The following is a 27,824-nucleotide window of genomic DNA, read 5'->3' as shown; positions in this document are numbered from 1 at the left end:
GCTTGACTTATTAGGCCCAGAGATCCTGGGCGTTGAACCGAAAGGGCAGTTGAGTACTTTCAACTATTTTGTTTTGTTTTATAACGTATCTTATGTTCAAATTTTTACTTTCAGCTTCTGCTTGTTTTTTTTTTAGTTCAAATCTCAATTTTCTAAAATTTTCCATCTCTGATTTTGTTCGATCAATATTAATGTAGATACTAATTTGTTTTCCCAGATGCTGTATTTTAAGGTTTCTTAGACTCAAAAGTCGTTTTCTGCTTGATTGTGTCAGTAGTTTCAAAATTATTGGTCTCGTTTTATTGCAGTTGTATTTATCAATACGGTATAATGTATTTAATTCAGTTTCAGCTATCTTGTTGGAACCTAGAGAACTTTGTATTTTATTGAGGTCATTTTTTGCATTTTACCGTATAAACTGGTGTATTGCTAATGTTATCGGGAATATTAAACACTATGACATTTAAAGCTTTTTTTTCTTTCAATTTCCTTTCAGTTTCAGCATTTATTTGATGTGTTACTAGTGACAATTTACTGTCAATGTTACTGATAAAGTCTGGTTGTTTTTGAAAGGAGTTTGTTGATGCTTCTGCATACATTGAAAGTTTCTTTTCAAAATTATCAAACTTTTTGCAGAACTCTGTTTTAAATTTCATAAAACTTGCATTTAGTAAACTGATTTTGTGATCAAGAGACTTTTCTGTATTTTGTTTCTTGTAGACCTCCTCATGAGTTTTTTGTGTATTCTGGATACTGATTTCAAGTTACTTGATTTTAGTTTCATACAGACTTTTCAAGTTATGGATTTCTTTTTCCATTGATTGAAATTTTGCATCATTTTTTCTTCCTAGTTGTAGCAAACTTTCCTTTGTTGCTTTACTAATTTTGCAGTTTTCAATGATACTTTTTATTTCCAATTCAGACATATTAATTTACTTAAATATAACCTTATTCAATATATTTGAATAGTTTTGTTCTTTAATTAGGGTGTGTTGCTTAGTCAAACGAAAACATATATAAAGCTATATTTACTAAGATATAATATACTTTTGTTACAAATTTTTTCATTAAAGAAAAATGGTAATTTTTATATCAAAATTTATTACGCAGACTAACCCTTTCTTTTTATGTCAGATAGAAAAGCAATAGATGTATGATTATTATAATTGTATATATAAAAAAAGTTTTACTTTAGAAAGTTGTAATACGTTTTTTTTGTTTATATTTGTTAGTGTTTTAGTAAACAATTTCATTAAGTAGTCTACATTTTATCTGCGTAGATAAACATATTAATCTCTATATTTTTGCTAAAAAAAAAGTTAAATATTTAAATTATAAGCTGAAACTACTGATAAATTTGAAATTAGTTGTAGATTTATTTTTTATGATTAATTATGATTTTTAACTTTATTTTTTACAAACATAAGTGTTTTACTATTTTAAGTGTTTTTTGTGCTTGTTTACATTATTATTTAGTTCGACTAAACTTTTATTTTTAAATATTAGTTCAAATTTGTTAAAACAGATAGTTTTAATTAAAAGGGAATATTTATTTTATTACTTTTATTTATTTTAGGCATAGTTTTTTTTTTGAAATCAGCTTTATGTTGCTATATATTTCTAATAATATTGCAGCTTTATTAATTTTTTTAATGTTATTGCTTTATTTAATTGTTTATTATTTTTTGATAAGTTCAAATGAGTTTATAGTAGATTCCATGTTCTTTAATTTTTTGTTTCATTCATTTTTTTTTAAATCAAATAAAATGTATAAAATATTAAGTTAGTTGCTAAAACTATTGATAAATTTGAAATATAAAGTCATATCAGATTAAAACTTTACATTCTAACTAGTGATATACCGGACCCGGATCCGGACTTTTTTTTTCAAATTAGGATCCGGCCGGACCCGGATCGGGACTTTTTTTTTTAAATTAGAATCCGGCCGGAACCGGATCTGGACTTTATTTTCAAATTAGGATCCGGCCGGAACCGGATCAGGACTTTTTTTCAAATTAGAATCCGGCCGGAACCGGATCCGGACTTTTTTCATATCAAGATCCGGCCAGAAACGGATATCAGACAAAAATGGCAACATCCGGCCGGATCTGGACCCGGATAGTAAGTCCGGTACATCACTAGTTTTCACATAAAAAGTAGAGTTTACATTTGTAGTTTCAAAATTTCATTTCTATAAAAGCTAAAAAAAATATGAATAACTTTAAGTGTATTATAAGGTAAATTGATAGAAAGATAAAGTACATCACAGTAACAATGTAACAGCATCGCTGTTCTTTCTTCCTTTTCTCTCAAAAAATGCTTAAGTTGAGTAAAATGCGAATTTCTAGCCAGTCTAGTTTTTACCTTTGTACTGATAGTATATTGTTTGAAAAGATTGTGGTCGCCTCGTACTTCTTGTACGAAGGCGACTGTTTTTTATATTAACTTGTAAATTGGAATAGCTTGTTTGTATATTTTGTTATCATGTATCGCAGTTTATATTCATTTCAATACAATTTGTGTTTCTAGACTCGATTTCTTATATACAATTAGTTAAGCATTCCAACAATCTAACTATTTAATTAAACTAAGCTTTAAAGATAGTCTAAGTTTAGTTCGCAATTCATTAAGTCGACTTAGCTAAATAACTTAGCTAAGTCATATCTAAACACTTAAATAACATCGCCGATAAATACTTATAACGCGCACGGAGTCAGATAATAACCAGCATTGCGCGTATAAATAACATTTAAAGTAATTCGGGATAGTTAAAACAATATCTGGTAGCTAAGATTAAAATCTATTAAATAAGATCAACTTGTAAAAATCAAGGATGACCCCCCTATCGCCTTACCAATCTAAAATCAATTAAAATCAAGTTCTTGAAAAAAATTAACTAGAAAATCACAAAATATTGAAAACTGGATCAGCTTAAACTAATTCAAAATCTAAAAGAAAAATAGCCTGAGTTTTTCAAAAAATCTTAAAACTAGCCTAACAATTTGGTAGTAAAGTTTTTAACTAAACAACATAGGTAAAGAGTTGTATTTCTAAAATGTTTATTTCATAGTCTAAATGTAAACAAATGTAAATTAGTCACATGTTCAAAATGAGCCAATCACGGTAGGTGTTTAATTTTAACTGACGAAAATGACTCTTTTTAATTTACCAAGGGTTTGTTTTTAAAAAAATACTTTTCTGTATGTTCGTTTTTACTAACTAAATCCGAATCGGCCGGATCTCTGTTAGGATCCGGCCGGAACCGGACCCGGACTTTTTTTTTCAAATTAGAATCCGGCCGGAACCGGATTTGGACTTTTTTTTCAAATTTGAGTCCGGCCGGAACCGGATCCGGTTTTTTTTTTAATATCAAGATCCGACCGGATCCGGATATCAGACAAAAATGGCAATATCCGGCCGGATCCGGACCCGGATAGTGAGTCCGGTACATCACTAATACTAAAGTAGATTCCAATACATATTTTTATGTATGTTTAATGTTAGATACTTTTAAATTTATTTTTTTAAACTTTTTTGATTATTTTTTTAGGAAAATATTTAATGTTAAAAAGTTTGATAGTCAAATTTATAAAGAAATTTTAATTTTAGAGTTTAATTTTAAGTGTTAAGTTTTTTTTTCATGTTTTAACTTATCATATTATTGATTAAAGTTGGGTATGCAACTCGATGACTGAGAGGTCTTTTTGTGTACCCAGGTCCTTGAACCAAAAATTTTTGAGCAATTTTTCGTTTTACAAACTTTCTTTTCTAATGCTACATTAAATGTAATGTAAAACTTTCTCTAGTGTGACTAAAACTAAAACCAAAAGATTACTTAAAGGTCACTAAAACTGCGGCCCCAAAAGATTTTAGAAATTTGGCCCGCAAGCACCAACTGCCTGCCGACCCAAGGAAAAGAAAATTTGTAAATCGTCAATTTACTATTCAGCGTGACGTACTTTTGTAATTTTTTTGTGTAATTTTTTAAATACAAATAAAAACACCACATCAAACTATGGGCATATTTGATTGAGGCAATTCTATTCACAAAGTAGTGCCCATAAACTAATACCCATAAAAAGTCCTACGGTATATAGATAAATTGATTGATTAAATGATCAATTTCGTAGACTAGTGTAATAATTGTACAGTGCTTATTTACTTATCCGGACAAGTTAGGTAAGACTTTTCTGTAAACATGTACGGATAAGTACAAAAAATAGTTTTTTCATATGACAACTTAACTGTTGTATATTATGCAATGCAAAAAAATAATAAAAGCGTTATATTAAAAATAAATAGTAACTATGAGTAAAACCTAATAAAATTATAAATAATAAAAGCAAAATTTTTTGTTAACTTGTTTAATTATTTTTTCTTAAGTAGAAAAGCGTCAGACTTACTAACCCTCTGCAACGATATACGTTTTTTGAGGTTCAAGCAAGTAAAATTCATCATTTGTAATACAATCTGCCCTAATTTAAAAAAAAAAGTTTTTATTTAAGAGAAAAAAATAGTAATTTAATTAAAAAACTCAAAACGAAAAATATGTAAACCCAGTTTTGAACTAAGTCTGAATTTTTAGCTTTAGTAGTATTATTACGTCATAATAACAAACTAAATTGCAGAACTTATAAGTATATTTCTGAAAATTTTCTTACAGCATGAAAGCTTAAACACACATATTACACAAAAATGTTTGTGTTTAACATGGTTTTTTTTTTTGAAATTTCTTCTCGACTGAAACTGTGCGGATAAGTGAAGTTCGGATAAGTGAATAAGTGCTTATTCACTTATCCGGACAAATTGGGCAAGATTTTTCTGTAAACATGTCCGGATAACTAAAAATCCGGATAAACACAAAAAATTATTTTTTCATAAAATATTACAACTGCTGTTATTATACAATGCATAATAAATAATTAAAGTGTTATGATAAATACAAATACATAGTAATTGTGAAATAGATATTAAAATGATAAAAAATAAAAGCTAAATTTTTGGTTTATTAGTTTTTTCTAGGGTAGAAAAACATCAGACTTACTAACCCTCTGCAACGATATACGTTTTTGTAATATTGTTTAAGTTAAAAATCAAACAGAACTTCTATAAAACAAAAACAAACCAGGAATTTAATTCACTATCAAAAAGCTCTGAAAGTTTCTATAAAAACAAAAACTTTTCAAAGATTCCTAAAAAGTTAAAAAAAATGAATAAAGTATATTATATAAACTCAAGTTCTAAAATGTGTACCATTAATATAATGATTTTAACTAACTTTAGCTTCTATACAAAAATTTTATAAAAAATATTTAAAAGTGATTGAAAAATAATAACTAACACCATAGTTATTTTAAAAAGGAATTTATAACATTTTTTTCAGACGAATTTCTCCTGCAATAATTGGCAAAGTTATTCTACGCATCAGTGGTTTTCACCTTATATCTATACGTTTTGTGTCAGGTTTTACATAACCTATTGTTTTACACAGTAGTTAAGTAGTGTTATATCTAAGTAATCATCACTTATTCTTTTAATTTATTGATATTTTCAATGAAAGAAAATCATAAATTTTCTTGATTTCGAAATAAAAAGTAAAGTTTTTAGGTTTAAGAACTGTTTTTAAGTTGCTTTGAAATTTATTTAAAAACAAATTAAACTTAATGAAAACTTAAAACTTATTTGGTTTTCAACAATAATGCTAGTTTAAATAAAAGCTAAACTAAACTTTATTGATGGTTTAAATTTTTAAGAAAACAGACAAACAATTTTAAATGCCACAACAAAAATTAGAAACTTCAAACGAAAAAAATAAAAAAAGAAAGAAAAACAATGAAAAGCTAAATTTAAACAACAAAAGATCAATAAAAAAGAAAAAAAATTCTAATTCAAAAAAGAAGAAAACTAAAACACAAGCTCAGAAAGTTAGTATTAAATAGTTCTAATTAATTTACAAGTTTGCTTAGCTAAAAAACATTGAGTTAAAATTCTAAGTTTTACAATATTCAAACTTTTTTAAAAACATTTTCTCGAAACGTTAAAAAAGTTCTACACTCTACTTTGATAAATTTTTTGATTTAAGAGAGAGCTTATAAAAAAAACTTGTTTTATACTCCTTTATAACTTTTTTTGCAGTTATATTAACATTACCTAAGTTGATTTAAATATTTTTTAATAAACAAAATATAAATGTTTTTGAAAATTGATTGTAATAAAAACTTAATAGTTGTTTTTAACTTTTTAATCATTGGTAAAATTCATGCCGGTAATTCTCAAATTTTGCATAAAAACTACTTTAATCGTTATTTTGGTTTGTAACAAATGAACTATATAAACAGCTATTTTTTAAAGTACAATAAATAAATTAATTAAATTATAAAAACGTTTTATTTGTTAAAAACTTGAGCTCATAAAAAAAAAAGTATTAAGGATAGTTCTGTACAAACAATTGAGTGTGAAAACAGTTTTCTATAATATGAACGACTATAAAGTACTATTCTTAAAATCCAAAAACACCGTCTTAGAAAATAAATTTTGTGACAAAATGTTGTGGTTAGAATGTTATTAACTACAAACACAATTACAGTAACCTAAATAAACATCGTAGTTAACTAGTTTTTGTGTTGTGTTCGATTTGAAATACTAAACTATCTCAAAAAAAATCTAAACATGCTTTTAGTATTATATTCAAAATCATGTTTATGCGACTTTTATGCCTTACTTTGTTAAAAATGTTTTACTTAGAAAAATAACTTTTATGATAGTATACGATTCATCACAAAACGGATTAGTACTATAAAAATTAAGAACTAAAATTGAGTTTTTTTTAGAACCTTAAAACTTGTATGATTAGGTTCTTAATACTAATACGAAACATTTGATAACATAAAAACTAACAATTAAGTTTAAACTAATTGATCAGAGTTTCCTGAGCTAGACGATATCGACCTCTTATGGACGAATTTAAGTTTCTGGTTTATTTATCTTTTGAGTTTATGTTATAAAAATCTAAGATTATTAATTGAGTTTTATTTCATAAACTTAAATATATTAAAAGATATATAATAAGTTTTACTGAAGTAAAATTACTAAAACACTAATATTTTTGAGTGCCCGAATTTTCAAATTCGGAAAATTCAAATTCCGACGATTCAAATTCTTAAAAATAAATGTTTAAAGGCCACATCTAAAAATTTATTAAATATGCACAAAATAAAAAAGGTCTTGTATGTATAATTGGGTTTACTATCATTTCTAACCCGATCATTTCTAACCCGATCATTTCTAACCCAATCATATCTGACCTGATCATATATAAATCGATCATTTTCAACCCGATCGTTTCCAACCCAACCAGTAAAAATTTGTTGTTTTTTAGATTAACTTTTACAGTATCTGTTTTAAAATCTTAATTTTCTTTAACTTAAAATAAAGTTTTCTTTATATTAATCAAAATTTAATGTTTTTATAGTTTTGACTAAAATAAATTTTTAATAACAAATTTATTTTTACTTGTCACAATTTCAAATAATCTTTCTTATATTTACTCTTTTCTTTATATCAATCTGCTTTAATCGATTTTTTTTTGATTAAGTAAAATTTAATAGATTTCTTTATTTTAATTTAAATTCTGCTTTGTTGAATTCTTAAACTAATCTATTATCACTATATTTTAGCTTTATTTTGTCGTCAATTGCATTAGTACAATAGTTTTTTAACGCAAGTAAATTTTAAAAGTTTAACTGTTACAAGTTTAATATTATGATAGAAAGATCTTCATATTACAGTCTAGATCAGCGGTTCTTAACCTTTTTTTCACGTTTTATCTCTTTTTGGAAGGTTATTACCAGTTTTACCCCCTTTTGAAAGGTAGTTGCCAAATTTACCCCAAATATACAAAATTGTACTTAAATTTAAGTAAAAAAATTAGATTTTTACTACTTTAGGTTTATTAAACATAAAAAAATTCAAAACTTAAAGAGTTTATTTAACTAATAAAAAATAGTTAAATACTAACTTATAAGTGTAAAAGAAAATAAACAATAATTATTTTACATAACTAGAAATAAAGAAAACTTACCCTCTTATACAAGGGAACTTACCCCTAGGGGTAAATTTACCCCTGATTAAAAATTGATGGTCTAGATTAGGGGTGGGCAACGTTTTTCAATCAACGGGCCGGATCCGGAAAATTAAGTCTTTTGCGGGCCGGAGTTTTTCGAATATGTGATTTACCGGATCAAGTATCTGAATCCAGCCGAAACTTTTCAGATCCGAAACCGTATGGATACTAATTTAAAGTCAAGATCCGGATCCGTTCGGATTTTAATTTTTTTAAAGTTTTGGATCCAACCGCATTCTAATTTTATGGATAAAGTTGATCACTTTTTTGAATCCTTCAAATTCATAAACTTTCTCAAGTCTGACAACTTAAGATGTAGATTAAGACGTGTCAAATGTTTAAATTATGTCTATAAATAGAATTGACAAATATTGTACTTAAAAAAACAATTTGCTTGGGCTAATTTGGCATAAAGATATACCAACTAAGTTAGAACAACACAAAATATTAGGACAAAACAGTGTATTTATTAGTACACATTAGTTTATAAAGTCTTTTTTTAGCATATTTTAAATCAAATTCTCACAGTTTTGTTTTGTAAAAGTATTATAAAAAGTTTTATGAAAATTTTGTAATATTGACCCTTCGCAGGCCTGTAACTTTGCTCGCGGGCCGGTCATTTTCATTTGCGGGCCGGATCCCATTAAAGTTTAAAAAACGGTCGGGGGCCGGTCATTTTCACTCTGCGGGCCGGATCCGGCCCGCGGGCCGTACGTTGCCCACCCCTAGTCTAGATGCTATTCTGTAAATCTAGCGCTAGCTTTGTATAGTAGATGACTTATCTATTACTATTTTTAAGTCGGTATGTTGTCGCTATAACGTTTAACTTTGCAAAAGTTGGTCTATAATTTTAACAGACGTTTTTAGATAACGTCATTTAAATAAATATTAAGCGAAATTATTATTTAATCTCGTCTAGTTAATCTTCTTAAAAATTTTCAATTAAGGTTAAATAATATCCAAAGTTTTATAACTACGACTCAAACCAGTACTTCAAATGATATATTAATTTTTATACGATTAAGTTAAGTTTTAAAAAACGTTTTTACGAGCTTTTGCTCGTAATTATACTTAATTTAACTAAAAATGTTTTGTTTTAAGTTTTTTTTCTGTTGTTATTTTGATCGTGCTTAAGTTGTTTTAACTTTTTAAATAAAGTAAACAAAAAAGTCTACATAAGTCTTGATAAAGTTGTATTTAAAATAAAAAAATAATCTAACAACAAAACTAAAAGTTTTGATTAAGATCAACTAGACGAGATTTGATCATATACGGCTTGACGTTGTTAGACTTGACAGTACATACTAGAGCCATAGAAAACGTGGGACATTTTGGCTTTTTTAGAATGCGTAGCATATCTCAAACAAAACGAATAAATTTTCAATAATTTTCTTTTTAATATCGTTCAGTGAACTAACTTAGATAATGGCCATTTTAGTTAGTTCAGTTTTGGTCTTTTACTACGGTTTTCTTACTTAGTCAAAGAAAAAAAAAAGAAAATCTAAACTTACTTAAGAAAAAAAAAAAGTTAACTATTTATTAAAAATTTTATATTTTAACTTTAATCTTTTTTAAATGCACGCAAACTAAGAAAAACTTATAAATCCTTTTGTGACTCTTAGTTTGCGTAGCGTAAACAAAAATAATAAAGCTAACATTTTGTTTAATGCTTAACAAAAATATTTTCGTTCGTCAGTGAATTTAGATAAAAAAAAATGACGAAGCAAGAAAATCTTATTTAAAAAATCATAACTGAAAAATTTAAAATTATCAATATCCCAAAAAATATGGTTAACTAACTATTAAGGTTAATTCATTAAAAATAATGAAAAGACAGTTAGTAAAACAATATTTTTTTTTTTGAGATACGCTACGCACACTAAAAAAAGACAAAATTTCCTACTTTTTCTATGGACTCTAGCATCGACCCAATAAACCCGAATTGAAAAAAAAAAATCATATTTCATTATAGCTGTATCATTTATCTATTAAATTATGTTAAAAATATACCAGATTAAATTTTAAAGTGTTGAAAATTTTTAAACAAGAAAAATTGTTAAGTTTCACTTTAATTTAGAATGATTTTCATTTAGTAAATCTTATATAATCATAAATATCGGTTTAAGCAAATTGATATGAATAAAAAAATCAAAATTAGGTAAGTAGTTTGAAACTATAACAAGTTGAAAATAAGTTAAAATTAAAAATACATTTTAAGTACAACTATATAAAAAAAAATTTTAGTTTAAGGCCAAATAAACATAAAATCAATAAATGAACAACTTTGTAGTTTTTTTGGTTATAAATAAAATTAAAATACCTAAAAAAAAACTTTTACTAATTGAGTTGGAAATGATCGGGTTAGAAATTATCGTTTTAGAAATAATCGGGCTAGATCGGGTTAGACATGATCGGGTTAGAAATGATCGGGTTAGAAATGATCGGGTTATAAGTGATCGGGTTAGAAGTGATCAGGGTAGAAATGATCGGGTTAGAAATGATCGGGTTAGAAATAATCGGGGTAGAAATGGTAGGGTTATAAATGATAGCGGGAAAGAAATGATCGGCTCCCGTCTAATTGATACCTAAAAATACTTTTTTTTTGCAAAATTTTAAACAATTTTTGAGATATGCCTAATATAAGTTTTAGTGTATAGTATTTTTACTAACTTTTAAATAAGTTTTTTTCTACAAAAATACAATTGTTTGTAGGTATTAAGTAGACCTATAAGGAATTTTTTTAATTACTTTAAATATATATTACTTTTTAAGTTATGACTCGTTTAAGATTTTTTAATAACTTGAGTGGTTAGAATTTGAGTTGTCGAATTTGAGTAGTCATGTAACCATTATTATTTTAAATAATAAAGTAAATATTTTAAGCATAGTATTTCTTGATACATTTATATGGTTTTTATCTTATATAAGATGTATTACCTAAACTAATTCTTAAATCCGTTAAAGTATTTATTTAATGTAATATCTTTAACCTAAATTAAATTTGTAGCTTTCTTTATTTTTTTGTTTGTTACTTTAATACGTCCTTAGTAATTTTATTTTCTTCAATAATTAAAGACAGACTACAGTTTCTTGATATTGAGATGACCATTCATCACTACTGTTTATGCCTAACATTAGTTTAGTTGGTATAAACCTATTTTCTTTAGAACAAGAAAAAAAAAATTTTTTAAGTTGGTTTGCTTTCTATTCTCAAAATACTTTTAAACTTTTTTTTGCTGTTCCGTTTTTATAGTTATGAAAACCTTATAATTTTTAAAAACTGATTTTCCATTGTCTATAAACATGACATTATTTAATTGAAATGATTCAATAACTTTTTTTTATAGAATAACTGTAGTTATTGTACTTTATATAAAATACATTTGATAAGTGGACTAAATTATTCGGAAATGTTAAGAAGTTTATTGATTAGTTTGGGAAACCATGCACTAGATCAGGGTTTTCCAAAAATTTTTATACGGCTTCTTTAATGAAATAAAAAAGGTATAGCCCCTTCTGACAATTTTTTCAAAAACTACCTTTAAATACTACTGAGGCCTTTTTTTTTTGTTTTTCATCATCATTCCAGAATATCTAATCAACAAAAACATCAGCGAAAGTCTGCAGAGCAAAAGCCTGGAATCTCGTATGCCGTGAGACAAAGTTTAACAAAAGGATTGATCATACCAATTCGATCATCAGACCACAAGCCCTCGGTAGACTGAGACCGGTTTCAGTCTACCGAAGGCTTGTGGTCTGATGATCAAATTGGTATGATCAACTCTTTTATAATCCAGAGTATCTAGTGTAAGTTTTAAATTGAGTCCTCATGGCTCCCCTGTGACTCCTTTGCTACTTACGGCCTCCCCTTTGGCTCAATTGCTGCTTATGGCCCACTTTGGGAAATCATGCACTGGATACTAAATTTTAAAAGTTTTTCAGATTTTAGCATTATGTTTTTATAAATGTTTTACTTTGTAAATTTAAGACGTTTTTTGTGAAATATGGAGCTCTGTAATATATAGATTACTTTTAAGTAAAAGTTGAATTTACAGTTTCTCTTAAAGCTTTATATATTTGTTTTATTAAAGATAAGTATGTACAATATTAATAAATATCTATTAAGCAGTTTGTAGGCTTTCTAAAACATAAAAAAATTTAATACTAAGGTCAAGTGCACAAGAAAACTGTCGGCTATCCTCACACGTATGTTATTCCTACTTCACACAGTTATAGCCATCTGGAGAGTCTCTCTCGCTTGGGATCTCGACTATATCTATTTTGTTTCTATTGGTGCTTTTATGTTAGTGATGGAAATGATTTACACTTTAGCTGTTAGGGGAGGTATGGAAACAAAATGGTAAGTCCAAATAAAGTTTTTAAGTTACTATCATCCACAGTATAATAAAACGACTTTACTCTGAAAAAATAAACTTATTTTATCTCCTATTTATTATTGTACTAATAAAAATGCTCACTTGTAGAGTGAAACAAAAAAAAATTAAACTAAGTAGCAGCTGTAATATATTTAATATAAAATTTGTTTGAAATATATTAATGGCTCATATTTATCTTGTTTACGTAAGCTTTTATTTTGTATCAAAGCTAAACAAAAAGTATTCAGACGTTTAATTTTAAAGGGTTTGTCCGGCTGTATTTTTTTACCTTTTAAGCGTTATTCCATGCTTATGGTTGCTCGAAATGAAAGAAATTGGTGAGGTAACGAGATTAGACCCACTGTGCAGTAACTTAACTAAAGTTAGTCGAAGGCTAGTTTCGATAATCAATGAAGATATCTATCTTTATACTATGGCACTTTATAAATAGTAATATAGAGCAAATTTTTTTAAAACAAGTTATAAACAAGTTAGAATTAAAATTTCAATAGTTAAAACAGTTAAAATCATTCATCTTTCAAAAATAAAAATATATATAACAAAGTAAACGAAAATTTAATAAAAAACTAGCAAGTGCTTTAATTCGTATAAAATTATTACTTTTAGTTACAAAATGTGCTAACATTATGTTGTCCTTTTTAGCATAGAAAAAACCATGTCGAAATTTTTGAATTTCAACAAAATGAATCTTCTACTTTACTCACAAGATATAAAAGGCTAACCTCTACAAACAATACCCTCATTACTACGCTTTCACAAAGCAAAAATGAAAATAATTCAAAAATAAATCAAAAAACAAACATAAAACGACAAGAACTTACTTATACAACTATTATTACATCATTTGATCAAAAAGCGACCAGTGAAAAATCAAACAAAACGAAAGGAGGAGCGCTAGGTTAGAATAAAAAGCTTTAAAACTTTTTTTTTGTTTTAATGATTATAATACTTTTAGGTCATCAGCTAGAGTCAACTTTAAAAGGTACAGTCAATGTTTTAAAAAACACAGCGGATGATGTTGTTAAACAAGCAGGACAATTTGTTAGCTTTTTAAATTTTGTTATTTGATTTGATAAAAATATGTATAAAAGTTAGCTTCATGATTAAAAAAATATTAACCACTATAAATATGGAACATAAGTCGGCAAGCTGCGGTCCGCGATCTATTTTTCTGCTAAAAACATACTTTTTAAAACAACTAAGATAAAGTATATTAAGTAAAAGTCTACAACTAGGCCTTAACTTAATAATTTCAAGTTCTTTAATATTGAATTTTTTTATTAAAGTTTCTGTTTGAAACAAATTTTTTTGTTAATTATTAAAATTATTCTAAAACGAAAGCGCCTCGAGCACACTGCAACCCACTAGCAACGTTTTATAGAAAAGTTAGCCTGTGACTTAAAAAATCTCCGACTGAAAAATTTCCGACTCCTGATGTAGATTCTATTACAATTATTTTATATAATAATTATCAATTTAGTTGTATATAAATGTATATTCAAAAAATATCTTTACTTGACAATGAAATGAAGCTTAACCATTATTTCTTAACTTTTAATGAGTTTTCAATGATCTAATTCCTTACATAAGGTCATTAAGCAATTTAGTTAGGATATAACTAAGTTTTTACTAACACACAATTAAAGAAATACACAAAGAGAGTCAATCTTAAAGAAGACAAATAGAATAAGTACAGAAGCTAAATTTATTTTAGGTCTGAACTTATTTTTAAAACACTTAATGAGTTTTAAATCATCTTCTTGTTAGAGTATAGTTAACTTTTTTGTTAACACGTAACTTTTATGTCAGTCAATCATCAATATTGTTTAATTAATTGTAGAGACAAAAAAATGTTTAGCATTAATAAGGTTTCACAAAAAGAATAGAATTTGATTTTGAAAGTACAGTGATTAAGATATAAATATACAATAAGAACTAAGATATTCAATAATTTGCATAAGTATTAAACAATTTCTTGCTAAGAAATAAAGAAATATACTTAAAGCTTTTGACGATATATAAAAAGAGGTATTTTAGAATGTCATATATTTTAAAAGCTTTTTAAAATACAAAAAAAACTTAAAGAAAATATTTTAAAGACAATAAACCTTTTTGAATTTTTAGAATCTAACTTTAAAATTAATAGTAAAAGTACTTTAAATTAAAATTTCTACTTTTATATAAACCATTTACTTTAATTAGTTCTATAGAAGAGGTTGTAAAATATAAGTATATTTATTATAAGCATAAAATCTTTATAAACTTCATAAATACTTTTGCTAATAAATTTAAAGTTACTGCTAAACAAAAATAGTTATTACTGCAAAAGGTTACATAATATTTTAATTGTTTGATTAGGTAGTACAATGTAAAAATTTTGCAAACAAAATAGTATAGAATTTTTTTTATAAATTTTACGTTATAAACAATTGATATCTTTATACTGCTTAGCTAAAATATAGTTAAAGTGGAGTTTATTGCTAAATTTATTAGGAAGTCAAACAAATTGTTACTCTTCTAATTTAAATATTAAAAATAGCGAAATAAGTTGTAACCAGTGGCGTAGCGTGGTATTTTGGTCAGGGGGTGCGCAAATTATTTTCTCAAAAAATAGATTTTAAACAAAATAGTCTTTTTTCTCTGTTTTAGTTTTCCCTTCCTATAAGAAACCTATTATGCGGCCCGACTTTGACTGATCATATATCTAAAAATAACTCGAACTTTTTAAAACCGTAAAAAGCATCTTAAAGCTTAGAAAAACTTCTATAAAATAAGATCAACTTCTAAAAATCATGGCTTCAACTTCAGATAATTTTCCTATCTGACATATTTTTAGACTTGCAACAATCCGTACAATATTACTTAGCATTTTTTTTGTAATAATAATCTAGAAATTAATGAAAACAAATTTTTACTTTTTTTTAGTATTATAAAACACATTTTACAAAAAAAAACAATTAACTTTGAAGATATCAGGATTGCCTTGCCACTCTTTGAGTCAAAATAACTGTCCTGGGTTAGTTTAAAAATGTCATGTGTCATCATAAGCATTTTAAATTCTTTTAAAGAATTTTTTCATTCTTTTTAAACTAATAGAAACTAGGCTCTATAATAAAGCTTTTAAAAACACTAAATCTACCCTGAGTTAAAAAAAAACAAATCTATCCTTAGTCAGCCTGAGCTTCAAAGTACTTAAAATATTCTGAGTTATCCTAATTTTTACTGAGTCATACTAAAGTTTTCTAAAATTTAAAAAAATCTGAGTTATCCTGAGTGTGTGGAAAGATTTTACTAAATGTTTCTGATACAAAACAAAATATTTAAAAGAAAAAATTTTTAAGGTCAACTTTTTCGATGCTTTTAAAAATTCACAAGAAATATAACTTTTCACTTATCTTAAAATCAGTTTTTCTAACATTTTTAGGGAAAAGCATTTTTTTAATACTACAAACAGTTAGTAGATTTTTTTTTTAATACCATTTAAAATTTGAGTTAAAACTAAATAAATTTAAATTTAAAATTAATCAATTATGTCTTTTAGATTAAAAATTGATTGTAAAAAATCTGTTTTACAAGTTGCTATAAATTTATTCATGATGTGACTGAAGAAATTTTAAAATAACTTTCTACAAAAATTGATTAATTTTTAAATTTTATGGCTGATAGAATAACAAAGTTTGATTTGTCTGTTATCTTAATAAAAAAAGAAACTACTTTTAATAAAAACTTTAAGTGTACGGTAATTTAAACAATACTTTTTGTAAATTGAGATTAAAACTGTAATCACAGTATGATATGAACTGTTTGTTTATTATTTGTTTTCATTTATTTATTTATTTTTCTTGTTTTTTGTTATTTATTTTTTTAAATTATGTTGTTAATATTTTTACTCTTATTATCAATTTATTTTCATTTTTTTAGCAGTTACTTATTGCTATTTTTACTACTGTTTGTATATTCTTAAATCATTATCACTATAAAACAGGTTTAGCTTAATGATTTGTTAACAAAATGTTATTATTTGTCCTTGTAGAAAAATCTGTCATAAGGTTATACTACTGCGGTGCACTAATTAGCTGCGTACTGTTTGAGTCTAAATTCTTATGACGTTAATGAAGTTATAAAAATTTTCCTTATGGAGTTTTTCATTAACATCGGTGAGCATTTGCAATTACTCACCGAATCAGTATACTGGGTTATGTCCCTAACTTCTCACTAATTGGTATTTAAAATTTCGTTTTACTTTTCGAATACTAGATAAACATAGTTGAAAAAAGTCAAACAAAGCAGAAAAAATATACAATAATAATATTACATTTTGTTTTTATTTTTTGAGTGGCACGCTTGCGTCAGCGTCCCTCCCCACGCTACGCCCCTGGTTGTAACCATACAAATATTATTATATTATAAAAAAATATAAAGTAATGTTAAACTTCTTTTAACAACAATATTAAAAAAACAGTTGATAGAAATAGATAGACTCGGATCACAAAATTGGAAGTTGGCAATTCATCAAACATTATTGTTTGTGCTTGTTTTCGGAAGGTGGTTACTTCCAAACGGAGAAATTACAAGAGGAGAACTTTCTCAGCTTTTACTGGTCTTTATTGGTGTTGGAGCAGATATACTAGAATTTGTGACTGGTTAATACTTCAAAAAAAATTAATGATGATAAGTTTAAAACGGTTACCAAAAAAATTTACAAAGATAATATTAGGACCAAAACAAGTATTTTGTCTGTTTAAGTGATAAATTATAAAAATTTTTTGTTATGAAGAGACGCTTTGAGCGTTGAATCAGTTGTAAGCAACTAAATATTAGTTATTTTTTATGTAACTAATATTTATCTCTTTAGTTTGCGTAGAGAACTTTGACATTTGTCATTAAAAAACAAAAAATCCTAGTACTCCTATGGGTAATTATATTTTCTGAGAAACTATGTGAATACTTTTCATTGAATTTAAGGATGTAGGACTTAAAATTCCGATAGATTAATCTCTCCAAAAGACTTTTGATATTTTAACTGCTAAATTTTATTTCAAATTGATTGATTAACTAAAGCATATAAATGCGTTCAAAAGTAGTAGACGAAATATTTGAACGAAAAGTTTAGATTTTATATGTGTTCTAGCTAAAATTATTTAAAAAAATGTGGATCAAAAAATGTTAAAGTAAATGTTAAAAAATGATAGTTTCAACATATTTACGTTAATTATTATAATCATTAACATAACGATAGTACTTTTTCCATAAAAAGTTACGTTAATAAAAATAAAAGGTAAGTAGTATCTTTTTGTTCTAATTTGGTGATAAGACTAAATGTATTTGAAGTAAATCTGTCGAAAAAGCAGTTGTACATATAATTACAGTGATGTATACTTTTGTGATTAGTTACACTGTTTTTTCGTAAATGAAAATCTATTAGCTTCGTTGTTTAGTTAACTATATATTAATATTTTATATTTTTGTTATACAAAAAGTTCAATTGTGTCATTTTATTTCGTTAACACTTTTTTTTTTTTTTTGTCTTTAAAACTGTATGTGTCGCTTAAATGTAATTTAAATAAACAGTAAAATTGTAAAACTTTAAACACTAGAACACTTTTACTGAAATTAAATAAAAACTTTATTCAGAAACTGTTGACGAAGATCATGCCCACGACTGCAATTACGTTCTTATCTACTTTTTATACGGCGTTTGGAGTTTAAGTTTGTTTCAGGTTTTTTGATTAAAATTGATTAAACCATCTTTTAAATAAATTATATAAAAAAAAAACTAAAATAAGGTAAGTTCAAGCAAATATTAAGTGTTATTCAGTGAATTTTTTAACTGATCATAAGAAAATGAAAAATTTTTAAAAATTAACTAATAAGCTATATCTGCACAACTTTGGTTAAAATATCTAACAAGTCAATTGTAAAATTTATAAGCTTTGCTTCACGGGAAGCTTTTTCTTACTATTTGTTATTTAGTTTTAATATACTAACATAATTAGTAAAATAATGCTTTCGATCATATAAACTTTAAAAATTGTTGCTATGGTTGACAATGACTAAAGTTTCAATTTGAATTTTAAAAAAAGGGTTTCTTAGTTAAACTTTAAAAGAAAACGATCAAACTAAAAATATTTTATTGAAATTTTGAACAACGTTTTTACGTAATATTATTGTACAGTGCATCTTCGCTTATCCGGTCCTCACTCTTCCGGTTAGTTTTAGTCGGGAAGTAGATTTAGCTAATTGAGATAAAATTAATGTTTTGACCTTAAAAAATAAAACTAATATAAATTAAATAGCCTACAGTATGACTTGTTATAATTAGATTAATTTAAAACTTTATTAAGGTTTACTTTAGTTTATTGTTTTATACTTAAATTGTTTAGTTCGTTTAAAGATATGAAAAAAAAAATGAAGATTTAATGTGCATTTATTATATGCAATGCATTATACAAAAAAGGTATATTATTTGAAAAAAACGCATTTTATTCTTATCCGGCCAACGTCTGATCCAGACATAACTACAAAAAAAGTATGCCAAAAAATAACCGGATTAGCGAGGATACATTATACAATCGAACAAAAACATAAGTGTTGCAATTTGTTTGGTCGTTTTAAGAATGATAAAAGCTTTTAGTCACTTGCGTGTAACTATTTTTATATGATAGTGAAATTTGGTCGTCGATAACTTCAGTATATATTGATTTTTTTAAATGTAATGAGTTTAGCTTAAAAATAGAAGCTTTAACTACAGAATCTACTTTTAACAGTAATGTTTTATTAACAAAGTTAAAAACTGATTCATATAAATCAAGCTGTTTAGTGTAGAAAATATAGCTAATTTATATTATACATACTGAATAAACTTAGATTGTGTAAAAGTAAATTTAATTCCAAGTCTTTTTGTGCGATTTATACACGATCAACGAAAACAACTATTACATATTAAACTGTATTTATCTTATTTATTTTTATTTGAAATTAAGAAATAAAATAAAACTGTACATTTTAATAATTTTACCTTAAAAAGTTAATCTGATTACATAATTACAGTTTACTTTGGTAATGACTGCAAGTAAGTCTCGTAAAACAAGGGTAGGTTTTGAAAATGAAGGCTCAACAAAAATTTCAAGAGCTAATAACTGCTGTGCAAAATCAATTTTCAACTCTGCTGAAGTTTGGGGAATTCTTGTAACTTTGTTGTTACAGGTATAACTATACTTTAATTTATTTATGATGTAAAACTGATTTACAAAAACATAAAACTTTATTTGATTTTTTTTGTTTATTTGATTAAAGTCATTTAATTCCGGTAGGACTTTTTATGGGTACTATTTTATGGGCACTATTTTATAGGTAGAATTGCTGCAATGAAATCTGCCCATAATTTGATGTGATGTCATTAAAATTATGAGTAGTATTGAGATATTGCTGCAATTAAGTTGCTGCAATTAAATGAAAAAAAAAAAACAGTGTCTAGGCCTTATATAAATATTATAGATAGTTTTTGTAGTTATGATTTCATAAACAAAAAATAAAAAACAAATTAAATATAAATAAACTAATTGTTTTTTTTATATGTACATTTATTTAAATTAAATTTGTTATAATTTAATAGCTAAAAATGTTGTTCAAATTATAAAATAGTGCCCATAAAATAGTACACATAATGCCAAGCCACTACTTATATAATATTACTAAATATAAATAAAATAAAAAAACTTATAAACCAAACAATGGGTTTAAGTTTGTACAAGTTTTTGTTTATTTTTAATTATTAAATCTCAAAAAAATAATTATCGTTTTTCTTTTAATAAGTCTAGCCACTACTTTTGTTAGTTTGCATAATATAGTTCAAATAAATGTATATATAATTCAAACAATTAGTTTATTTGATTTTAAGTTGTTTTCTATTTTTTGTTTATAAAATCTTAGCTACAAAAACTATCCATAATATTTTAATAAGGCCTAGACACTGTTTTATTTTTCATTTAATTGCAGCAACTTAATTGCATCAACATCTCAATACTACCCATAATTTTAATGACATCACATCAAATTATGGGCAGATTTCATTACAGCAATTCTACCCATAAAATAGTGCCCATAAAATAGTACCCATAAAAATACCGACCCATTTTAATCTATTAGTGCTAGTTGAATTCTACTTTGAATAATCCTTTTAACGTAAAAAATAAAAGTTATAGTTATTTGTGAGTTTTATAATGGTTAATCGAACTTCATTATTTTGATTATTAACATATAAACAAGAAAAAACCAAACTACCAGTTAATGCGCAATTTTTAAACAAACAGTAAACTATACATTTTTGGCTAGTGGTTTTTGTAAACTACTTGTTGTTAATTCGATTTGGTTGTTCTTCTAAACAATATTTTACAATATGTATTTGTAGTATTGTTGCTTATTTTTTAACTTTTTCACTAACAATTTTTTATACCTTAAGTAAGCTCTTATCATAAAATTACACAATACTTTTAAAAATTATTAAATTTAAAAGCTAAAATCAAAAATATTACTATTAAATAAAACTTTATAACTGGTTTTTTACTTACAATTATATGTTAATGGTAAATTTATCTAACAAGTTTAACTTGTCCTGGACAAGACGTTAAAAGGTATCCAAGAGGTGTTCGGCTCGATAACCGAAAGGTTCTTCGTGCACTAGGTCCTAGGAGCAAATATTTTGAGCGTTTTTTTTATCGTTCAATAAACTAATAACACATGGTAACATAAATTTGCACACTTTTTCTTATGTAGTTAATGTTGCACACTTTTTGTAAAGATTTTTAAGTTATATGAGCAGCAAAACTTTGTAAGTAATTTAAAATACAAGAAATGCAACCAGTTTAATTTTTTATAGTTTTATTATTATAATTTAAAGTGGAACAGCATAAATTTTCACAAACAGGATATTCCATTTTTAGTATTTAGACTGTACATGATGATTGTATACAGAGAAATTCAGCAAATGATCATTTTTTTTACTGGAAAAAATGCACTTGTTGTTATTCTACAACTTTATCGAATCATTGTACTAAAAGTAAATTTTTCAGAAAACATTCATTTTAGTTTGATTTCAGAGTATACTTTATTAATCAATATTTTAAATTTTAGACATATTATCTTTTTAAGTTTCGTGTAATTACGAAAAGGCGTATTTAAAAATTTTATTTCTATAAACAATTTGTACTTTAAAGTAAAAACGTAAATTCATTTTAAGGTTACAAATAAACTTCAACTTATAACTATATACAGAACTAAAATGACTTAAACTACTTTTTAGTTTGAAAAAAATAAGTCTAAAAAAGACACGATTCCTGAAGAAGAGCTGATTCCACTAAGAGGTGTTCTTCAAGATTTGTCAAAAGAAGCTGGGCACGCACCAAAATATATCCATGAAAACTTTGTTTCTGGTTAGCTAATATGATGTTTAACTTTTTTTTTTAACTTTTATAAAAAGTTATATTATTATATAGATGCTTCTTTCAAAACAAAAACAACCGGTGATATAGTTATCAAAATGACTTTGAGTGGTAATTCTTTAAGAAAGAAGCGTCCTAACTCGATCGATAGAAAAAGCACTAAAAACAATCTATCAAGCAACAAAGTTATGAAAGATGGTAAAAAGCGTTTAAGTGACACCAAACAAATAACTACATCCCAAACGCTTGGAAGACCAAGTAAAGTAGTTTCAAAAAAGTTAAATAAACCTAATGCTAGACCTTTATCTGCTGAATTCATGCCTATAAGTGACTCTTCAGCAAATAGAAAAAAATATGTACCAGGTGATTACATGTCAAGTACATTACCAAGATAAGCTTGTTGAAAACCAAAGCTTATCTATTGATTTAGGAAAGTAACTGTGAAAGATTGAAAACTTTAGTGTTTTAAAAAAGAACAATTAATAACGCGTTACAGAAGTTTTACTTACTTTTTAAAACAAATAGTAGATAGTTGTGCTTATTGTTAAAAGTGTTTATATCACTCTATCAACTTTTCAATAAAAGCTTTTTTTTAATATTATTTATTAAACAAAGTACAGTAAAAACGTCTTTAAAAGTTTCAGAATTTGAAAAAAACTTTTTGAATAAAGTTGTAAAACTTAATAGTTCGCTATCTTGAAAGTTTTAAGTTTTCTCTGTAAGTTTAACTTTTTTGTTTGTTTAATTTATTCATGTTTTTACTAGTTTTTTATATAAAAGGAACTCTATTATTTCGTCTGTATTAACTATAGTTCTATAGAACTAATAATTATCATTTTGTTTAGCTGTTTAGACTGAATTTAGCAGTTCACATAACACATAAAACATTATTTTTAAATTAATATAGTATGTAAAGACTTTATACTTTTTTCGATTGTTTTTTTTTTTGTGTTTGTATCAGAGACGTAGCTAGCACAAAAAAGTTACGAATCTGCAAAAACTAAAACATCTGAAATTACGCGTGATAACGTCCTAGCTGGAACACAGCAATTTAAAATACGTCTAATATTATTGAATTTGATATGAAAATATGCAGTTATGTTAATACTTCAAAAATGAAATGTTGAAGTCTGGGTGATAACTGTATACAAAGCAGGGACGTAGCTAGCTCAAAAAAGTTACCAATCTGCAAAAACTAAAACATCTGAAATAACACGTCCTAGCGGGAACACATCAATTTAAACTACCTCTTTTGTTATTGAATTTAACCTGAAAACATGCAGTTATGTTAATACATCAAAAATTGAATATTGAAGTACGAGTGATTACGGTATACAAGGCAATTTACTTTGCTCCACACCCCTATGACTCTTTATATCATGCCACTTGTGTAAACCCAGAAAACATTAATTAAAAAAAAAACACAATTTAACTCAAAGATTAATATTGTTTTCATTCAAACATTTAAACCAGGGGTCGGCAAACTGTGGCCCGCGAGCACGTTTATTTTTTGAATAGAATGTGGCCCGCGAAAAAAAAATTTGTGGCTCGCGAGCATGTAAATGTGGCCCGCTGAGCAAAAGTTTTTTTTAAGTTAAGTTTTTTTCGGTAATCTGGTTTAATTTGATAAATTTCGTTTTAAGTTCCTGTATAAAAATTTAAAATAGTAAATAGACTTTACTGCTATAGCTTAATATGTGAAAAAGACAGATTAGCAGTCTAACAAGGTTTTTTTAATCTCAGTTTAATAATAACTTTCTTCTTACAACAGCAAGTTATTATCTGAAAAAAAGTGTAAAGAGTGCTTAGATTTAGTAAGTTATTTATATAAAACCTATTTAGTAAATAAATTAAATGCAAATGATTTCCATATTGACATAAGCGATGCACAGTAATTAACAAAAATACTATTTCTTTACAATTTAGGTATTTTGTGAAACATTTATTTTATACCTTATTTTCTTTTATAAATATCTTATCACTATAAGTTAGACTTGTGTGTGCATAAAAATATTTAAAATAACAAAATTATAAGAAATAAGGTTTATTTTATTGTAGTCTTGATACATTTTGATTTTTTTAAAGTTTTGTTTGCACTTTAAATAAATTTCTATGTACACCAATGAATAAACATGCTTATGTTTATACTTAAGTTAGATTAAGTTTAGTATATAAGTTTGTTTACTTGTGATCATCGCTTTAGCGTGAAATAATTGTTAAGTAATAAACTCATTATAACTTTTGTCTTAAATGTAAGTTTAGTTTAACTTTCTAAGATTATTGTTTCTACATGTAATGGCTAAGTGTGTCTACAGTGTGTATGACATAAATTAAAATAGTTTTTTTTAGGTATGCATTTTTAATTTTCAAACAATGTTTTATGGTAAATTAAGTTAATTTGTTTGCGTTGCATAAGCATACTAATATACACAATTGCTGTTTTTTGGAACTACCTGTTTAATAAAAACTAGATTTAGGGATGGTAAATTTATTAAGTTTGTACATTGTTTATAAAAAAAACTAAAATTCAAAACTGTTTGAAGATTTCAAATATCAGGCCAATTTAGTCTTTTTTTTAGATTTTGGCTTGAATTACTTTTTGTATACGAAAATATCAGACTAGTTTTTTGTCACTCAGGCTGGCTTTTTTGCTTTAAAGAGTTACAAATTAAACTTATGATTTATGTTTTGTTCATTTCACAGTGTTGGTTTGAACTATAATATGTGTTAAATTTTAAATTTTGAAGCTGATATAATTTGAAATATTATTTCCATTAATGTATTCATATAAGTGTAATAAATCAGTGTTACCAAAAAACTTAAATCCCAGAAAAGCTTGGAATTTGAATTTTATGCTTAAAATATATGGAAAAAGCTTGAATTTGAGCATTTTTGAAAAACCTGGAATTTTAAACAATTTTTACATGTAGAGTAATGAAATCTCGATATGAAGCAAAAAACTTAACATAATAATGTTTTTTATTAAAAAACACACTTAATTGGCTTAACTTATCTTTTTTATACTGATATTTTATATAAGAAAGTTTTTTTTTACTTTTAATTTGATTTTATACTAAAAGCAAGAAAAAAAAATTGTACTTTCAAAAACTTTATATTGGTGCGTTGCACCTTTGCTTTTAAAATGTATTGTTGTGATTTGCATTGGAATTAAACCTAGAGATTCTTCGAAAATATCAAAGTTAGTAAAAACACCTCTATACAGAATTCTTGTTTTCATTGATAATAAACGAAAATCTTTCACTACCGCCAACATAAATTCTTTAGAAGATAAAGTTCTAAATGGCATATTCTTTTTAGTAATTAGTTTTGCTCCTTCATAGCTTTCCTTAACAGTTTCTTCGATCAATTAGTAGTTACTGAAGATAATCATAAGCTTTGTTGCAACTGACTACAACGATTTTTTTTTTGTTTCTCGCAATAACTCCTAACTACCGTTTTTTAATTCTTATAGTTTTTTATATAGTTACCGCTTTAAAATTCAATATTTTTATTTCAGATAAAAAATTGCTATAATGCTCAATAAAAATAAGTTTTTCTATTTCATTATTGGCTTATTAAACTTTTATACTTTTGTTAAAGATTTTTAATACACTTATTCGTCCATTCAAACTAAATTATAATACTTTTTGCTATATATATTATTCACTGTTAATAGGTTCGTTACTTCTTAATTTTAAACAGTGTTTTCAAACAAACAGGCATGTTTAAAAATTTGAAAAACTCAGAATAGGCTAAACCTATTTAAGACATTTTTAAAAACTCAGGTGTGTGTCATACTTTTATTTTAAGCACTTTGAATAAGTCTTCAAATTATCAAAATAGTTTTTATGACTGTAATGTAAATTACTAGTTATAAATTTTTTTTGTCATCTTAAATATTGTGTACTTTATTATAATGATGATAATTTAAATAGGTATTTATGGTTGATTATCAGCAAGTTTTTAGCTTTTTGAGCTTTTAATAAACTTGTAATTGTTTAATATAACTTAAATATTTTTTTTTAAAGTGACAACCATATAGCTTACTAATTTATTACTAATAAGATGTTTTATTAAAATATTCCAGAATTAGTTATGTTAATATACTTGTTTTAGCTTTCTACAATACAAATAGGTATGTTTTTCTAGTTAGCTAATAAATGATTTTTTTAAAGAGCGTAAGCTATTTAAAACAAAAAAAATATTAAAAAAAAAATTTTAGAAATATGAAAAAAGGGTTAAAAATATAAAAATTGTATAAAAGTACCCATAAATGTCTTTCAAGCTCGTTTTCTATAGAGAGCTAGGTTGTAATTAAAATTACAAAATATTAAGTTTAATTTATTAAGTCATCAAGAAAGTACATAGTTTATTAAGACTTAGGGATATTAGTCAATGTAAGTTTTATTCTAATAATTTATTTTAATTTAAGTAGGCATTATATGTATAGCGAAAAGTTATTTAGTTTAATAAAGTGATTTAAAGTAAAACTCTCTCTAGTTTGACTAAAACCAAAATATTATTCAAATGTCACTAAAACTAAAACTGCGGCCCGCGAAGACTTTGGAAATTCGAAATTTGGCCCGCGAGCACCAACTACCTGCCGACCCCTGATTTATACGTATAAAATTAAACATTTAACGTAGTCAATAGTAACAACAAGTTATGCAAATTTTTGTAACATAAAATTGTATGATTTTGATTTTTGAAGCTACAGCTTCCAATAGGTTTAATTTTGCATTGTAGCTTTTTGACAAAACAAAGCTTTAACGCGCTAAATGTTACAATTTGGATGTATTTAATTAGTTCAATTTTTTTACGACACTAAAAATGCTAAAGAGTACATTTATGTCAAAATTATCTCTCAGGAGTGCATAACTAAGCATAAATGAATACTAAAAGCTAAGAAAGCAGAGACTTTTCAAGCTAAAATAAAAGCAAATTTTTTCTCACATAAGTATACGTTTCTGTAGATTTGCAGAAACGTACCAAGCCACGTCCCTGGTTTGTATTGAGGTATTTTTTGTTACTTTTTATAAAACTTGAAGAAAAACATAGTTTAAATTTGAGATTTGGTTTTAACCATTAGTTTGATAAAAAATATTTTTTCTAGCCATAAAAACGTAGCACAGGGGCCGCAGTTTACCTGACCCGTGATTTAGATATCCCATCTATGTTGTTATTTGTTATAAACTTTTTTGTTGTTAATTTTTTTTAAAGCTTATTGAAATTCTTCTAAATTTTTTTTAATCACCAATAATAAAGCAAGTTTGAACGATTTTACCAAACTTATTTAAGAATTTTTGTTGTAAATTTTTATAATTGCATATTAGCAAATATTGATAAAAGAACAATTTAGGTGGTTATTGAAACAAAAATTTACGAGTTTTACTATTATAGATTTTTAAATCTAATATTAAGTGTTTTTTGAGATTTCTTATTCAACACGAATTTTTCACTTATCAAATAATTTTTTTTAAGTAATAAGGTATATATCACCATAAAAGTTGTCGACTTAATTAACCATATAGCTAGTTTTTAAACTCTTAATCTGGATTTTTTTATTCATAAAAAAATTATATATTTCTAAAATTACAAAAAATAACAACTAGTGAAATGTTATAAACTTTATACCATTATTAATAAGAATTGAGTTAGATAAAACTAACTGTAAACAAGAATACTGGCTTAAAAAAAAGCGCATTTATTTTTCAATAAAAAATATGTAAGTTTAAAATAGTTTTTTCTTAAAGAGCATTAGTGTTTAAATTACATTAACCAATCAAATTTTAAGGTGATAATTAAGTGTAAAATTGAATATAACTTGTTCCTTAGTTAGCATAATATACAATTTTTTTCAGAAAC

General features: G+C 25.6%; 1 protein-coding gene across 1 annotated transcript; it reads left to right on the top strand.

Moving 5' to 3' along the window:
- The first annotated feature begins 5,755 nt into the window (after positions 1–5,755).
- Positions 5,756–23,603, top strand: LOC145849994 (uncharacterized). The gene is made up of 11 exons (XM_082955125.1): positions 5,756–5,924; positions 12,292–12,482; positions 12,763–12,880; positions 13,162–13,417; positions 13,475–13,560; positions 16,982–17,162; positions 18,154–18,239; positions 19,570–19,725; positions 21,446–21,577; positions 21,821–21,950; positions 22,014–23,603. The coding sequence occupies exons 1-11, from the start codon at positions 5,775–5,777 to the stop codon at positions 22,352–22,354; spliced, it is 1,827 nt and encodes a 608-aa protein (XP_082811251.1). The 5' UTR covers positions 5,756–5,774; the 3' UTR covers positions 22,355–23,603.
- Positions 23,604–27,824: the final 4,221 nt, after the last annotated feature.

This window comes from Thalia democratica, chromosome 2, assembly GCF_965202585.1.
Source record: "Thalia democratica chromosome 2, ktThaDemo2.hap1.1, whole genome shotgun sequence".
Classification (NCBI taxonomy): Eukaryota; Metazoa; Chordata; class Thaliacea; order Salpida; family Salpidae; genus Thalia; species Thalia democratica.
Note: the sequence above shows the minus strand (reverse complement) of the source record. Positions and strands in the feature narration are given on the sequence as shown.